The sequence below is a fragment of the Chamaea fasciata genome, unplaced genomic scaffold (assembly GCF_029207755.1).
Source record: "Chamaea fasciata isolate MVZ Bird 193981 ecotype frontalis unplaced genomic scaffold, bChaFas1.0.hap1 SCAF_3, whole genome shotgun sequence".
Lineage (NCBI taxonomy): Eukaryota > Metazoa > Chordata > Aves > Passeriformes > Sylviidae > Chamaea > Chamaea fasciata.
This window is the reverse complement of record NW_027094088.1, coordinates 104420271-104437937: the sequence shown is the minus strand read 5'-3', so window position 1 is coordinate 104437937 and position 17667 is coordinate 104420271. Positions and strand designations below refer to the sequence as shown.

General features: G+C 41.3%; 1 protein-coding gene across 3 annotated transcripts; it reads left to right on the top strand.

The window, feature by feature from the left end:
- Nucleotides 1-4101: 4101 nt before the first annotated feature.
- LAPTM4A (lysosomal protein transmembrane 4 alpha) lies at nt 4102-17394 on the top strand. Of its 3 annotated transcripts, none has more exons than XM_066179978.1 (7): nt 4102-4272; nt 10861-10981; nt 13107-13183; nt 13277-13399; nt 14538-14633; nt 15998-16096; nt 16622-17394. In XM_066179978.1, exons 1-7 carry the CDS (start codon nt 4174-4176, stop codon nt 16694-16696), a joined length of 690 nt encoding a protein of 229 aa, XP_066036075.1. In that variant the 5' UTR covers nt 4102-4173; the 3' UTR covers nt 16697-17394. The 3 variants fall into 3 exon arrangements, with proteins under 3 accessions (XP_066036075.1, XP_066036076.1, XP_066036077.1); XM_066179979.1 differs by lacking the exon at nt 4102-4272 and adding an exon at nt 5970-6118; XM_066179980.1 differs by lacking the exon at nt 4102-4272 and adding an exon at nt 10695-10712.
- Nucleotides 17395-17667: the final 273 nt, after the last annotated feature.

Here is a 17667-nt window from a genome sequence, read left to right as displayed (position 1 = left end):
AAAAATTTAAAAATAGCAGTAGCTTGTTCCTGCCCTCATACTCCAGTGCCTTCCATTTGGGATGGAGGAGCTCCAACAGGTTGGGCACTGTACCGTTTATTTCCTGGCAAAGAATCCAATGGACAAGATGTTCCTAGGGCTTTAACTGACCTGTAGTAGTGTTGGTCAGATCAGTTCATCTCACTGTGCCTTCGTTCCTCAACCCCCATCAGGAAAATATTTTCATTATAAAGTGATATGAATTCTGCCCGAGGTTACACATGGTTATCAGTTCAGAGTCTGTAGGTTTCCCTTCACACAACACAGAAAAGGCAGAACAGCACCTTATTCTTCAAAATATTGCCATCCTGGCAATAGTTCAGTGTGTGGTTACAGCATTAAAGCACCATCTTCTAGCCAAGGATAGACTGAAGAACAGCACAAAAGGGAAAAACTATTACAAAAATTAGCAGAAAATAGTCTTAGCGCTGCATTGTTTTGACATCTTTTAAGTGTAGGACTTTAAATTTTTGAAGAAGTTGAAGCCTGGTCTCTCCTTTACCTGATCCTGGCTGTTTTGCTGTCACATCATTAAAATATGATTATCCCAAACTAATTTGTGTTTGGTAAAACATTGCCAGGCTCTCTCAAGACAGGAGTGCAAATCTCCTGTCTAGACATGGGTTTTGGTAGCGCTGACTAGTTTGGCTAATGAGGAACACCTCAATATCAAACCCTCTCTACCTGCTGAGAGGGAAGGAGTTAAAATGCCATGCTGCTCACGGAATCCCAGTCATTCTTTTGCAGCTGCTTCTTACTTGCAGATCTGTGTAGCGCTTCCTGCTTTTACTGCTGGGGATGCTTTGGTCCTGCATGCCACGGTCCTTCTGCTATTTGTGAGGAAGTTTGATCACTAGTGCTCACTGACTCTGAGATTTTGCTCGGCCTGTCATGACTGTAAGCTGAGCGCAGGGTTTTTAATCTATTTAGCCTCACAAATCCTCTTTGAACTAGCAAAAAGGAGAGAATTAAGGCTGAGCGAGAAGGAAGTGTCTTGCCTGAGGTCATCTGGGCTGCCTGTGGCGTGGAAGAACAGGAATTTTTTACAGAGGGTAGGACTAAAATCATTAACCTATTACCTCTTCCCCTAAGTACAAGAAACAATACAATCATTCTCAAAATACTCTTCAAATCTTTTCCTTCTCTTTTTTTTTTTTTAAGGGAGGAGAAAGTGGAGAGGTTTTTTTAATGCAAATTCAATAGTTCCCCATCAGCCTATCCTGCTGTTGAAAGCTTCTTTGTGATGTTAAATGAGATTCACGTTATTCTCAGTATCTTTGCTGTTTGCAGAGTGTAACAAGCACTGAAGCTCAAGGGAATCGCATCAATTTTTATTCTGAGTCTGGCTGACAAAGATATGAGCACTTAATTAAGATTTCTTTCATCTCATGAAAATAGCCCTGAAAATCCGAGCCTGACGAGAGCTTGATCTTAGCGAAGGCAAAGTGTCCAACTGCAGGATCTTAGTTGGAAAACTTGCCCTCACCAATCATTTGAACTGGGAGTGAGATCTAGAGGTTTCCAAGTGGATGTTCAAACTTTGAGGGCGGGGCTCCTTTCATTTCTGACTCATTTTAATCCTGTGAATTCCTGTTTCACACAGGGACAGACCAACAGGAAGGAGAATCCCTCAGCTCCGCAGAACAATGTAATTAATTCAGGCATGCATAAAGCAGGAATAGTTGGTTTAGGCTTCCCAAAGTGCCATCTGTGAGAAAACCCATTTTTAAAACGACTAATTACAACAAAATGCACATTCTTTTTTCTATTTTTTTTACGTGGACACGTGTATATTGATTGAAATTAGTCCCTTCTTGCTACATTAAATCAGAGTTGATAATTCGGCATTTGTGCACAGGGTTGAGAATATTAGGAGTACTAAAGAAACAAACAGTAGTTTATAATAGGATCATTACAGCCATCTTAGCAGCACTTACAACATGTTTATTCAAAAATGAAATATGCCCTAAGGAAGAAAAAACACCAACTATGGAACTCTGGGTATTTAAAATAAAAAGGTCACTTTTAAAGCCCTTAAGTAAATAATTTCAAACAACTCAGCAACAGCTCACATTAAAAACAGACTAAGCAGCTAAAACAATAAAATATGTTAATGGTATAATCTGGAATGTACCAAAAAGACAAGCACTGTCACCCTCATTACCTTCTCATTGTTCAAAGTGAAAAAACTCAATATTAACACTGACATACATCTTGGTGTATATATGCACAGCAAATATTTATGGCTCTGTGTCTCAGATTGTGCACTGCCAAGAAGGAAATACTTGCAGCTGCAAGTAGAAGGTTAAAATAAACTGTGTGTATTTCTGCATCAACAGCTCAGGTCTTCAGAAACCATGGGGTCAGGGGAAGTTTACAAGTCCTGCTTCATGTGGGAACAAGAGGCTGCACGTCTACGTGGTGGTAAAACTTATCACATACACTAATGAAGACAGCACTTGGATTTACACACTTTATTTCTAATTAACATATTAAAAAGTGTAGCACCCACAAGTTTTGGTGCAACTAATGAAGCATTTCCATTACCCACTCACAAACAGGGCCCGAGTAGGGCTTGGAGTCACCAACAAAGTAAAGCACTTCTGTGGACTAAATTTCACCTCTTCTGTTTTCCCCCGATGGCATATCCTCTTAGCATGTAATACAATCTTAATATTATTCTTTAATCCAAGGAATTAACTCAAAAGAACAGCAGAATGGTTCATGTGAACTAAACCTTCTGCAGCACTGGGTGAATTTCAGTGAAAGCCAGGGGTGTTGGCAGCACCTCAAAGCAGAACTCATCAGGCTGTGTCCAGGTGTCCTGCTTTAGGAATGGCACTCCCCAGTTCAGGACCCCCACCGAGACTTTCCGAAACACAGACTGCTCTCTCTCACGTCCCCTTCCCCTCATCTTTCCTGCTACACTGGGATGGAGTTGAGAATTGGAGGCACAACAATATACTGGAAGCATCAATGAGATAGGAAACCTGCCCCCGCTCCCAATACACAATACCAGCCAGCTGCCTCCTCCACGTTTTCTCCATAGGAAGAAACCCCTTTTCCCCAGCTCCTGGCAATGACCAATGATGTGAGGTGGGATAGAATAACCTTCACATCTGAGACATGCTCTCTCCTGGCACCTGAAAAAATTAACACTGCCCCAGCTGGAATCAGGACATCAGGAGACAATACTTACTACTATTTTAGAATTAAGACCTGTGAGACCATCGAATACAAACCATAACCTAACACCACGTTAACCAGACCACGGCACTAAGTGCCATGTCCAGTCTCTCTTTTAACACCTCCAGGGACAGTAACTTCTGTTCCAAAGTCTATTCACTCTTTCAATGAAGAAATTCCTCCTGACGTCCAGACTACACCTCCCTGACGCAGCTTGAGGCCATGTCCTCTCAAGCCGTTATCAGTTGCCTGGGAGAGGAAGCCGATCCACACCTGGCTACAACCTCCTTTCAGCACAGAGCGATAAGGTTCTCTCTGAGCTTTCTTTTCTCCAGGCAAAACACCCTCAGCCGCACCTCATCAGACTTCTGCTCCAGACGCTTCACCAGCTCTGCTGCCCTTCCCTGGACATTCTCTAGAACTTCCATGTCCCTCCTAAATTGAGGGGCTCAGGACTGGCCGCAGAACGCGAGCCGCCCCTCACCCGCGCCAAGGGCAGGGGAACGTCTCGAGACGACGCAGATTTCCCCAGAGGTTTTCGCTGCCGCCCGAGCTACCAAGTTCCGGGCCCATCAAACCTCCGACAAGCTACTCCCCGCGCTCCAGGGGAACAGGGCAGGACTTTCCCCGCCACACCCGCCTGAGGGCCGGCGACAGAGGCGGGCAGAGCTCAACATGGCGGAAAAAGCACCGCCCCCACCTCAGGTGCGGCCCCCGCCGCCGCAGGTGAACGCGAGGCGTCCGTCCCAGGCCTGTTGTGATTGGTCCGCGTTGCTGCCAATCACTCGTCGCCGCGGCAACACAGGCCTGCCTCGCGACACTCTCCCGGCGGTTGATTGGTCAGTGCGGCGGTGACGCGCGTGCCGGGGCTTTTACGGCCCTCGGTGTCGGGAATTGTCTGGAGACGGCGGGTGGTGGGTCTGGTGGTTGGTTCCGCGCTCCGCCGCCATGACGTTCAAGCGGAGTCGTGACCGCTTCTATAGCACCCGCTGCTGCGGCTGCTGCCATGTGCGCACCGGCACCATCATCCTGGGCACCTGGTACATGGTGAGAGTCGGGGGCGGCCAGCGGCTGAAGAGGTGGCGGTGGGGGCTGTGCTCAGCGCGCGTGCGCGAGGTGTTCGGTGGGGCGGGGGAGCAGCGCCCGCGCGGCCGCTCTGAGGGGCCGCGGAGTCCCGCTCCCCTCGCCCGGGCTGTTGTTCCCTTTCCCGAGGGGTCGCGGAGTCCCGCTCCCCTCTCCCGGGCTGTTGTTCCCTTTCCCGAGGGGTCGCGGAGTCCCGCTCCCCTGCCCTGGCTGTTGTTCCCTTTCCCGAGAGGTCCCGTGCCCGGGCTGTTCCCTTTCCTGAGGCGATCCGGGGAAGCTGCACGAGGGTATTCCCTGGGGTCACCCAGCGGGGCTCGGGTCCCTCTATTTTCCCGGGGTCTCCTTCGGGCTAACCAAGCCCTGCTGTCCCTCGTCAGCCTCCCTTGTTGTGGTTGGAAAAAGAAAGCGAGGAGAAAGTTCAGAGCGTTTTAATCTGCGTCTCAGAGAGATTGCGTTACTCTTTTGGTTTGAAGAAATTGAGGCTTCAATACAATACTGAGCGTGTCCTTGGTAAGAGGGAGACTGGATTTTGGGGTATATAATAGGAATAAGGTGAGGTACCTGTGAGTGGTGTGTAACCTCTGAGAGGAAGATGAGTGTCTCCAGAATAAGCAAGAGCTTTGTGGCAAGGGAAGTTCCTGGTTATTCCATACTCTGTTCTCGACACAGTGATTGAAGAGCAGTGGAAACAAATTTGGCTCCCCAAACACCTCCTTTTTTCTAGCTGGTGAGTGCTTTCTTTCCAAGAACGAGCTGTGGTAGTAAAGATGAAATATTAAAGATAAAGTTCTGAACAAGGGTGAAATAGAAATGTGAAAACAGTACCAGCAAGTTAAAGGCCTGGAGCCATAACTTCCCTTGGTTCCCTTAAAAGGGGCCTGAGCTCCTCTTTATTGAAGTAATTCCCTCATCTTTCCTTCCCCTTACCCTCGTGGGCAGTAAAAATGAGAGGATAGTTTCCAAAAGTTGTATTGTAGCTTTTCTGTACTCCTGAAGTTGTAATCAAAACCTGTGTTCTTCATTGCCTTTCTCCGGCACGTAAGAAACAAAGAATGCTGAATTTTTGTGCTGTTATGAAACAGCCCTGCACAGAAACTGCCTTTAGAGGCATGGGGATTCGATTTTTGGAGAGTTCATGGTTTATTTTCAACAAGTATGTGGAGATCTTTATATTTTTATGCATCTTGGTCCCACAGTTGGCAAAAAACCATCCAGGCAGACAAAGTCGCTGGAGAGAGAGGACCTGAGGAAAAGGCATGTTGAAATGTTACAAAATTTTAGGGAAAAGATAAATTTTTTCCAAAAAGAAACTGGACAAAGGCTTGGTCCTGATTAAGTTCTGTTACTAGTTCTTTTCAATGGAAAAGGTCCATTATAATCTTGAGAATCAAACTTATTTTGGAAACTTGCAGACCACCCTGTGCTGATGCATGGAGTTCAAGAGTATGCTTCTGGTCCCTCCAGTGAAAGCACAAATGGTTAGCAGTGAGGGGGACTGCAATCCTTGTTACAAAACAAAAGCACCTTCGCTGCCTTCCGCGCTGCGATTCCTGTTCGCGGGAGTGTCCGTAATCCCAGGAACTCGCTGGGGGCGGGGGCCAGGGAGATGTTTCCGTGGCCACAGACCTGGTAGCGCTTCCAGTTTCTACCTCTCCTGCTGTGCTTGTGTTTCCTCTTGTTGCCTGGACGCGTCCCCTCTTTCTTCTTTGGGAATGGGCGCCGGGCACCGCGAGGCTGCGGCTCCAGGGGCGGACTGCGGCTTTGATCTCCTGTAAACCACTCGGCGGCAGCCACTCGGGCTGCTCTGGAGGTAAAAGGAGAGCTGAGTTCAAGGTAGCAGAGGGCATGCAAAATGCTTCAGAGATGCGGATTTTTGTTAAAAAAACTCCTGTATATCGAACACTTTGTTAAACCGTGCGTTGAATGTTTTTATCCAGTTCTCAGCTGTCACCTGGGAGAGGGTGAGAACTTTTAAGTCCGGCAGCAGTTGGGTGTTTGAGCTGAAATAAGGTTCTAGCATGAAGCTTTAGGTGGTCTTGCCTAGTGCTTTAAATCAGAATTCAACTATAAATTATACTTTTTGGAAGGTAAAATACAGTTGGGACAGTAAAAGTTAAATTTAATTGCCTGCTGCCAAACTTTAAAAAAAGTCCAGAATATGTCAGGTCTTTTAAACATGTTAATTAATGCACCATTTAAGTATAACTGTAACTTAGTCTTTCAGGTTCTTATAAGAAGTATTTCTAAATCAAATAGTCTCTGCTTTTAGGTTATGGTGGGACAAATACTAATAACTTTCTGTGTAGGGTGACGTTTTTTGGTTTGTGGGTTTGGTGGCGTTTTTTGTTTGTATTTTGTGTGTTTTGGTTTTGTTGGGGTTTTTTTTAAAGACATTGTTTTTTTGGAGGGGGAGAATGTTTAGTTCAAGAATACTTTCATGTTACTGAAAATCTTGCTATTTACTATATAAACTGTGTACAGCGCAGTCCTGAAAGAATTTGCTATCAAACTTAAAATGGAGTCTCATAGCAATCTACTCCAGATGTTTTGGTAAGATAAGACTCCTGTCTACTTAATGTGTTATTCTTATATAACAATTTCTTTAGGCATTTTCCTATTCCTTGCTTATTTGTATACTATTAAATAATGCATGTAATTTACTTTGCTCCTCACTAGAACAGTTTTATTTATCACTGTCCTTACTGTGCGCTTCTGCAAGTCCAGGGAGAATGAGGACTACCTTCTAAAATGTCTGCTGCTGATGCTGTGTGAACAGTGTGTGTCTCAAGCACCGTCAGAACGTCCGTGTGTTGCTGCTGTTTGTGATGAAGAAATAAAAGTGTATTTACCAAAAGACGAGTTGAGAACGTTTCTGGCAGAATTGTATTTGAGTTCCAGGGCTGATAAAGCTCGGTTAGCTCTGCAACACCCACTGCTGTTGCGTGTAGGAAGGAAACAGAAAGCTCCTGTTCCTCTCTCCAAAACTGCAGTGGTGTTGCTTTGAAGTTTGTTCCTTCCTGTAAACTTCCATATTGGGCCCTGCACTTTCCAGAAACCGGAAGCACGAACACTGCCCTGGCAAAAATGGGATCAGAGTTGAGTAAACAGCCTAAAAGCCAAGAGCATTGTTTTGGAGGGAGGGGCTGCTGCTTCGTGCAGCAAACTTCAGAGTCGCTGATGCAATTGCCTCTGGTGAGCGGGAGCTGAGGGGGGACCTCTGGAATTGTTTGTTCACAGAAATGAGCCAATATAACTGTTCTCAGTCTAGTACTGGTCGTGCTAGAAGCTCTGCAGTACCCTATTTAAAATTACTGTTCTGCAGTTTTTATTATTTCAATATATTAATTAACCAGGCCAAATCACAGTCTCCATCTTGTTTTGTGTTGGTGGTTTTTTTCCCCTTTGGGAACGTGTCTAGGGAAGAAAATACTGGAAAAGTGAAAGGGAAATGAGTGTAGAGTAGTGCAAAGGCAATTTCCCACTTTCCCCTCATAAAAAGATATAAGCAAAGTCCTAAGTAGGAATTCCTGGTTTTGCCCAAGTCACTCAGAGTGCTTGGGGAAAACCAGACTTCATGTTAGGCCTCCAGAGAGAGGAAGCACTTACATGATGAGGCATAAAGTGTACACTGTGGGGAAAAAAACTCTCTAATTAAAAGGCTAATACTTGTTAATAGTTCCACATTCTTTTGAGTTCTAATCATATGGGGAGCTAATATTTCTGTTATCAGTGTGTAATAAGTGCTGACTCCCTACTTGAAAATTTGAAATTTCAACTATTTGAATATTGATACCAGCTACACCAAACCGTTAAACTTGGCTACCCAAGATATGAAAATATAAAATGTACTCCTTAAACTACAGCAAAACTAAATTAAGATTATTTTCATCTTAATGGAATTATTTTTTGAATAAGAACTTGAACATGCATTTTGCACTTTTTTTTGTTACTGTTTTTGATTTCCTAGCAAAAAGACCAGAATGAGACTGCTGAGATTTCTGAGATGTTACTTTAGGGTGCTGCAGTATCCACTGAGTGCTGTCTTGTCAGGTTTGGGGTTTTTTTTGAGTTTGCTTTTTTTTTGAGGGGGGGATGGTGATGGGTTTAATTCTCATGTTACACTGAGGCATACATGAGTTACGTTTTTTTCTGACTTCTCTCTGTGGACATTTGTGAACATACATTTGATTTGCAGTATTTACTTAAAAGCCCTGCTGATGCTCTGTGGTAGAAACCCAATTCTTTCTGCCTGTTACACTGATTATTTTGAAACAAGCCTTGTGGTCTTGCTTTTATCTTCTGGGAAAGAATGGAAGTAGTTAAAATAGAAGCTCTGATTCTGGAGTTCATAACTGAAATCCATATGTTAAATGTGATGAATTGCTCAGTGTTGTGATGGATTTGTAAACCGCAATAATGGAGTGCTGGAAACCCTGAGGTGTTAATTGGCAGAGGTTTGGGTTTGTTGTTTGTTTTTGTTTAGGCTTGTTTTGGTTTGTTACTATTTTTATAGTAACATTGATTAGATAGTCTCATTGATTCTTATAAGGTTGTATTTTGAATTACTATTTTCTGTTTTACTTGCACACTATTTCAGGTTGAGAAAATAAACCTTTAATACTTGGAATTACACTCAGTAACTAGTGAAATTACTAAGGACTTTGGTATGCTGAATTAGGACTACAGATAGGATGAAAATAAAAAAAAGGTGATAGATGGGGAATTACAGTCTCAAAATTCTGAGGCATTCAAGTTCTTCAGTACTTCTACAGTAATTCAGATGCTGCATGCTCTTTATCCTGAGGCAGATAGCCTATCATGGCAGTCACACTCACGACTGTGTGTAAAGAATAAATGATTTAGTTGTAATTGAACATGTACTTTTGTGCTTTATAAAGTAGAGGTCAATGTTTCAACTGCCAGAGACCTGAACCTTGACATGGGCTTTTTGAAACAAGTACAGGGCAGAAAGGTGTTTTCCAATATCCCCAGTTTACTCACCGAGAGGAGGAAATAGAAGGGTTGAGAATGCATTGAGAGCACAAGGCCAGAGTACAGAAGGTTGAACCAGGTGGGAAATGAAAGAGTTCTGTATTTGTGGCCAGTCGTGAAGCAAAATAAGATTTAAAGACAAGAGGCAGGTGAGCAACTTGACAGTTTGCCCTTTAAGAAGTGTCCTGGGAGAGTGAAAATAAGTGCATTTCGAGGCTAAAGATACTGGTGATTAAACAGAATTCTTCACTGCCAGCTGATTTGCCTACTATGTTTTATATTCCAAGGCATAAAATGCCTTATAAAAATACAAGTGGCTTGAATTAGCTGGAAATTCTAGTAAGTTTGTGTAGTACATGGTGAGATGATTGCATTTCTACAAAGTGACCAACTTTGATTCCACTAAAGGGTTTTTTTTAGCAGAAAGTACCAGCAACCTTATCAACGTGTATCTCTAAACCCCTGGGAAAAAAAAAAGAAAAGGAAGAAAAAAACAGTGAGGGGAAAAAAGGAACTGTGAGTCTCAATTTTTAAAGGTTCAAAATTGTTTTTTCTGAATTGAAGTCTTCAGTAATTGTACATAGACTTGCCACCACTGTTGACTCCTTGAATCATGCCAGTAGAAGAAGAAATACCTGGCAAATATTAAGTTGTGAGAAACTGCAAGCCAGTTTTTTTTTTTCTTCTTCGGCTAATTGGAAGGGATCCTGCTGGTGGTGGTGACAGTACTGAATACTGATTGGAAAATGTCTGCAGCCCCAAAATACCGTTTTTGTGTTACGCAACCTTTGGCATATGTCTGCAGATATTAGTAACAGAAACTATGTCCCTGTAACCCTTGAATACGGTATAAATGCTGTCAAGGCAATTTTACAGAGGCTGAAGCTACTTCTGGTTCTTAGAGCTCTCACTGACGACATTTCTGGTGTGTACCTTAATGGGGCAAGAGAAGGAGCCCTGAGTGGCAGCCTGAGGGAGGAGAAGGACTGGTGAGCACACAGCCCGTGCTGAATGTGTGCACATTTTGGGGATTGATCTTTGTGTGAAACTTTTTAACTTCCCTTGTGGTTATGTAGACCTTGCTCATGAGGATTGGTGAGGTTTTAATAAGTGATCTGGGAAGCAGAGGGAAATGTTCTCTAGCTTACTAAAGCTGAAACAAGGCAAAAACCCAGTAATTTATTTTTGTGTTAATTCAAACTCAATTTGTTGTAGAAAGCAGAAATTCTTTCCAAACAGTCCTCATTCTGTACTGTTACCTTCCTGACCTTTAACTGTTTCCAGTTTTCCAGTTCACAAATCTATAGATTCATCAAGCACAATCAGTTTAATTATGTTATTTGAATCCTTAGGATTCTTACCATCCTCTTAATTTTGGAAGTGGTTTAACTAAATCAGCTTGAAATTTAAGTGTAAGTTGAGCTTTTTTTCTTTTTTCTTCCACATACAGGCAAAGGGAAGAGTTTATTTTTAACTGAAATAAAGGATTTTTAGTGGTCATTAAAAAGATCTTAGCTGTTGCAATGTCATTAACCTTGAGGTAACTGTGATCTCTCCCAGGTGGTGAACTTGCTGATGGGCATCTTGTTGACAGTAGAAGTGACTCATCCAAACATGGTGCCAACTGTTGATATCCAGTATGAAGTCATTGGAAATTACTATGCTTCAGAGAGAATGGCTGGTAGGTCTAGAACTCTGCTGGCTGATTGGAATATAAAGTATGCAGTATCATGGATTTGTCTTACACTGGATTGTAATAATGCATTCACCTTTTAATAAATATGGTTATCTTGTTTCCTGAATTTCTTTTCAATCATGTTGGGATTGAATTCTTCTACAAGAATAAAAAGAAAACTTTATAGACTATTATTTTAACTTCATTTTATGCCCAAGCATCTTAAATGATGAGATTTCTTGACCTTCTGATGCTTCGAGTGTTGAAGTATGTGTGGGACATCTCTGATTCACTTTCTCCATAAATATTAACTATCTTTGCTGTCTCAGTAGAACAAGCAGCAGAAAACAAGTTTAAAGACTTTTCTTCAGAATTTTTGGTCATCTTCATGGATCAGGAAATACCTTACAGCTCCTGTGTATGAATTTACCAAGAAGAAAACCATGATACCTTTTGAAGAAAAGTGGAAGAATTGGGATGCCAAGTACTTGAGTGAAACTGAAGTGTTTCTCTCAAGTTCTACCTGCAAAATAAATGAAAGACAAAGCACCATGAGCAGAATTAAGTCCACTTTTCACTCTGTTACTAAGTGTATGATGTACACAACTGTAATTGGTATCAAGCTTTTTAACTATTGTATCTGTAAACTTGTGCATATGCTTTGCTGCTTTTGGTTTTTAATGTGCAGAAATATGTGTAGTGTAGCATTTCTGATCTGCCTCAGTCTGTTGTATTACATAAAAATTTAGGGAGGGTGAAATTCAGCCAAGTTAAATAGTACTGTACAAAACTGGGTTTTGAGCATTTTGGATTAATTTTTCATGACCTGAGTTGAAGATCTGTCAGTTCTGACCTGTGACTATAACTCACATTTACTACTAATGAAATAAGAGTGGGAGCAAGGACCAAATTCTTCATGAGGCTAAGATATTAAGTAAAATCACAGCAGATGTCTGTAAAATGTCATGAGCTGTAAAGGCTGTTGGTGTACTTGGTAGCCTTAAGCTTAAAGGAGTGAAAGATGCTTCTGAAGCTGTTGTCTTCACTCCTTAGTGTAAAATCTATCCCATCCTTTTGACTTTAAAAGTCTTACTCTTTATGTTGGGATCTGGGCTAGAGGGTTTTATGTGTGTGAAAGAATGTTACAGGTATTATTGTACTTGTGTATATTGTGAGTAATAGCTCCTCAGAAGTCAACGACACTTACTGGTGATTGCTGAGACTTAGGTCTGAACAGCACAGTGCATTTCAGACACTGGGGGGCCTCTTTCTTGATGCCATCTGTGTATGTAGATATTATTACCTTGCACTGAATTGGATATGTAAGTGCTTCCACAGTGTGTCTTTTCAAATTAATTGCAGAGTAGAAAGAGTTCTCAGATAATCTCTTTTTCAAGCAGAGGAACCACAAAATTTTGGCTTCAGTATTGCTAAAACCCATCAATTTACCACATCTATAGACTCTCAAGCTGGTTTCTTTGTGTTTAAAAAGAACAAGTATAATCTAACTCCTGGAAAGCAGCTGTGCTTCTGTCATCACTGTGATGCACAAGGAGAATCTTTATCATGCAGCTTCCATGAGTGTCCTGGATTTTGCTACAAATTGGTTTCTGTTCAACTGCTTTGTCTTGTAAATAGTGGGAATACCTTCCACCCAGTGATTTCCTGTTTTTCTTAGTGCTGCTGAAGGAGCAGTGCTGCTCCCACTGCCAATGACCAAATTACATAACCAAACCATTTTCAAGTGTAAAGGTTGATTATGTGTTAGCTTCACTTAAGATTCTGTCCAGTTGTAAAGTTAATCACTCACATACTTTCAGCACTGACACATACTGCAAATCAGCATCATTATGGTGCATTACTGTCAAACTATGTCAAGTTTCTAATTGGTGTTCCTGGGCTTTAGTCAGGCTTTTGATTAAGGCAGAGGGATTTTTCCAAGTAGTTGTAGGTTTTCTTGAACCAGATCTTTTTTTGTTAGGAAGGATCTGAACTATTCTGCTGCTGGTAGTTGGCACAGATGAGTCAGTTGAGAACAGATCATAGTAATGGACAAAGCTTGGGTACCTGTCAGCTGCAGTGTGAGAACTCCAAGAAATGACTGATTCTTACTGTTTTTCTTTTCATGCAGAAAATGCCTGCGTTCTGTTTGCTATTTCCCTCCTCATGTTCACAATCAGTGCAATGATGGTGTATGGTGCCATTGCTGTAAGTATGTTCATAATCCGTGGTTTTAAAGTTCCTACTTGATTTTTTAACTAAATAATTTACAGGCTGCTCCTTTTTTCTGTTTTTTCTTAGCATCGTGTAGGCTGGCTGATTCCATTTTTCTGTTACCAACTCTTTGACTTTGTGCTCAGTTGTTTGGTTGCCATCAGCTCTCTAACCTACTTGCCCAGAATCAAGGATTACCTGGATCAGTTGGTAAGTATTCAGCTCAAGTTGATATTTTACATTTGAAATTAAAGTTTGTTTTAATTGGATCAGTGACTGAGCTGCGCTTTCCTTCCTGCACATAAGGAAAAGAAATTCAGCCTGCAGCAGCCAAGGGTGGTTATGGTAGCTTATCAGAGTTGGAAGAGTTAAAAGTGTCATTGCTCCCTAAAACGAAAGCCAGGGAGAGTAAGGAAAGAATTGTGATGGGAACTACTGGTTAAAACTGTATTGGCTGCAAATGGACTTGGAAATATGTTTGTAACTGTTTAAGCAATGGGGCTTGGTGGCAGTTTTGCTACTGCAGATTAAAAATATGTTGACCCTTACTTGGTAGGGAAGGGGAAGAGAAGTGTAGGTAAGGACTGTAGAAGTATAGGTAAGGATTCCTACAGCATTATACATGGAATCTGAGATTCCACCCTTTCTTTTTTACATTCGGTGTGCCTCAAGTTACAACAACACTTTCTTAGGAACTGCCGTGGAGTTCTCACTAACACTTCCTGCACTTTAACTGCAAGAGCAGTCAAGGCATGGGAATGTACCATCGGCAGGGACCAGAAGCTCTGGCTGGCTGGTGTTTTGATCTGTTCAAGTAGATGCTTAAAAACAAGTCCTTTTAAAAACAGATCAAATGTTATATTGCTGTTTGAGAGAGGCTTTGTTACTGTGGTCAGGGAAGGAAAAAAACAGGTTTGCTGAAGCTATGTTTTGGCTCCTCCAAATTCGGAGGTGACTTCTTATGCTGCACACCTGTGTATTACAGGTTGGACTGACAGGATATAATTAACAGTAAGCCATTAATGAGTTGTAGAGGACCATAAGCACAAATACTGTCCTGCAACTGTGAAGAAGAATCTGTGTTGGCATAAGACTGATAAAATGACTGGGGACACAGACTGTACTGTAGTGATCTGTTCTTGTGGGACAGAGGCAGGATAAATACTGTACTTTCTGGGAGGATAAAGAGGAAACTTGTTAGAAATGGAACTTTTTGTTTCAGGGGAGTAGTTTACACAAAGGTTTGTTTCATCTGGTGCATAGTTTGTTTTTCTATCATATGTAATTGTGCAGTTTTCACTCTTATCTCTTCCCTTTCTCTCCCCTTCCCCATTTTTTTTTTCACTAGCCGGATTTCCCTTACAAAGAAGATCTCCTTTCTTTGGACTCCAGCTGTCTCTTGTTTATTGTTCTGGTGTTCTTTGTTTTATTTATCATTTTAAAGGTAAGTTAAAACTTAATCATGTATCTGTTATAAGAGTTAATAACTATTAAGATGCTGTCAATCTGAGTTAATTCTCAGTGCTGAATTCAGAACCCAGCTGCCTTCTTAATGCAGAAGTAAGAACTTAAAACACAATTGTTAGGCTGGTCAGTTCCAGTATGACTTAAGTCTAATATGTTGTGTACTGGTGTCTTCAGCTCACTTGTATATGTGCAGTGGCGTGTGCTTATGCAGCTCTGCCCTTCCTGAGTAGGAAGGAGGAATGCAAGAAGACTTTTTGTCTATGTGGAGATAATTTTAGTATTTGTAATTAAGTTTGTAGTGAAATAATATTGATTTAATGCATACAAGTTTCTAAACAAAATGTTTAAAATCTCTTGCTGTGCCTAAGAAACCAGGATGCAAGTTTTGGAAGAAAGATGATGGATTGAGGAAATGTATAAGTTAATTCCACACCTGTATCTTCCTCCCTACTCAAGGGTGATACTACCAGTTACTTTCTTTCTGAAGATCTAAATAATGAGACATTCATTTGAATTATAAACACTTCTGTGTAGACAATGCATATTAGAGAAATGAATTGGTAATATATATGGGCCATGATACTGTTCCTTTATTGCATTCAGGTTGCATTTAAGAAAAAATTAAATTATGAAAAATAATTTTACTGACTTTCTGTACTTTTTCCAAGAGGAATGTTTAACTGGAGGGAGTGGAAGCCTAATACAGTATTGATTGGGAAATTTGGTACCTTTTGTTACAACAGTGCTAGCTTGCCTGTGAGAGATTTGGAGAGGTTAATGTTACACAAATTAATGATAAAAAACCCCGTAATCCTCATCATGTCATGATAGTGTTTCTTTCTGCAGCAGTCAGTGTTGACTTGAAGTTCAAGGTTCATTGCACTGCCCTCTCCCTGCTGCCTCAGTTGTGTGCTTAAGCCCCCTCCTTCACACTGGCAGTTGGTTGGAGAAGTGGTGCTCACTGGGGGAGGAGTGGGGTTGTACTGTTGCCTTCTCCTCCTCCTCCTGGCAGGTTTGGATTGAGATCCACAGAAGCATTAGCCAGTTGGGGAATAATTTGATTAGCACTTCGGGGGAGACATAGAGATTAGTTGAATGGATCTGAATTCTTTGCTAAAACCTGTGTGGTGCGTCCTCCCTGAGTCACTGACAGCAAAGCTAAATGGAGAGCAACATAAGTATGTGGCCAGTTCTGTGAAATAGCAACCATTTCTCAGATATGTACTGCCTAAGTTGATTTATGCTCCTTTTTATCATAGGAATGTAATTTTTTTCTAATGTATAATTTCTAAATCAACCAATGCTTATGAGGTATTTAAAAAGAAATCTCTCTTCTTTTAGGCATACCTAATTAACTGTGTATGGAACTGCTATAAATACATCAGCAGCAGAAATATGCCAGAGATTGCTGTGTACCCTGCTTTTGAAGCTCCTCCACAGGTAAAACTACTTTTTGAGATAAAAGGAAGCAATCTTTGAAATTAATTTTGAAATAGAAAATCACCACATCCATATATGTTTCCAAACCTTGTCCAGCTTTCTAAAGAAAGACTGGAAAGATAAAAAAAATTAAAGCAGCTAATTTTGTGGTGGGTTATTTCTTAGCTAAATTCTGACAGTGCCTAAAAGGGTCTTTAGAGAGAAGTCTTCGAATGTGGGTTGTTTTGGTTTTTTTTGTGGTAGAGGGAAGCTTTGATTGCACTGGTCCAACTGTTCCTTGCTGCTTTGCAAAGTCAAGATGCTGTGGGGTGTGGAATGAATGGCCCAGGCTCAGCAGAGCAGTAAACTGCTCCTGTACCTTCTTTCACTTCCTCATTTGCTTACTAGGAACAGCAGTAAATTCTTAAAATAACTTCGTCTGCAACAGAGGGTTAAGTTGCTGATGGGGCATGTGTGCTTTTGTTCTTTTTTTTTAATTTATTTGTAGTCTTTTGCATTAATCACTTCAAAATGTCTTCTCCTTAGTATGTTCTGCCAACCTATGAAATGGCAGTGAAGATGCCAGAGAAGGAGCCTCCACCTCCCTACATACCTGCCTGAAGCAATTTTTATGTTCATTAACATCTGTACCAGCTTAATGGGGGTTTTGTCTTTTAATCTTTCAGAACTGCTTAAGTAATAGAAATATTCAGGGCTTTAGGAGCAAACTGTTCTGTTTAAAATATGTTTGATATAAACTTACTGAGCAAAACACATCTGAGAGTGATTTCATTTGCTTTTTGTTCTCCCTAATGCTCTTAAACATTTTATTGCCTTAGGGCCTTACACCTGCAAGAACTTATGCATGTGACTAACTTGTGGCTTTTAATAATAGCAGTTGAGCCACTCTGATTGAAGTTAGCTGTGATTATAAGTGTCTGCAGGATTATGCCCCTAATTTATATTAATTTTTTGTAAAGTAGTTCATAAAGACAATCTGATCGTGCAGCAAAATGACAGTTTGCCTTTATCCATTTTTTGGAAGGGGAAGGGTTTGAATGTGGTATATATGTGACTTTTTTACTTTGCACTTTTCTCATATGTTATCTTACCTTTTATTGTGGTTTTTTTTGGTTATCCTATGTCTTGAAACAGTATTTTTGAGGAACAAGTGAGGGCGGCACAGGAGTTCTATTACAACAAGCTGGGAATGCAAGAAAAATTAATAGAAATGTGGAAGATGGTTGCATGCTTCTAATCTTCTATGTATTTTCCTCTTTGTGATAAATGATACTTAAATAAATCTTTTACAAAATGTTTACCAGTACTGTTGGTTGATCTTTATGGTGGCTTTTTTTGTTTAAGTGCTTCACCGGGCTGCAGAGAGTCCCGCATACTTAATTACAGGTTTAGTCGTTGATGCATTCTTCAGTAGAAGTCCTTGTGGCCGGAGAATGTGGATTCCCTCTAATGCAGTCCTGTGTTAAAGCCTTTGCAGTTCAAGTACTTGGTTGACTTCCCCTTGTCTGATCGATACTTGCCCATGAGCTGGGAAAAGGGAATTGTACAGGAGGCTTTGAGCCATCGGGGAA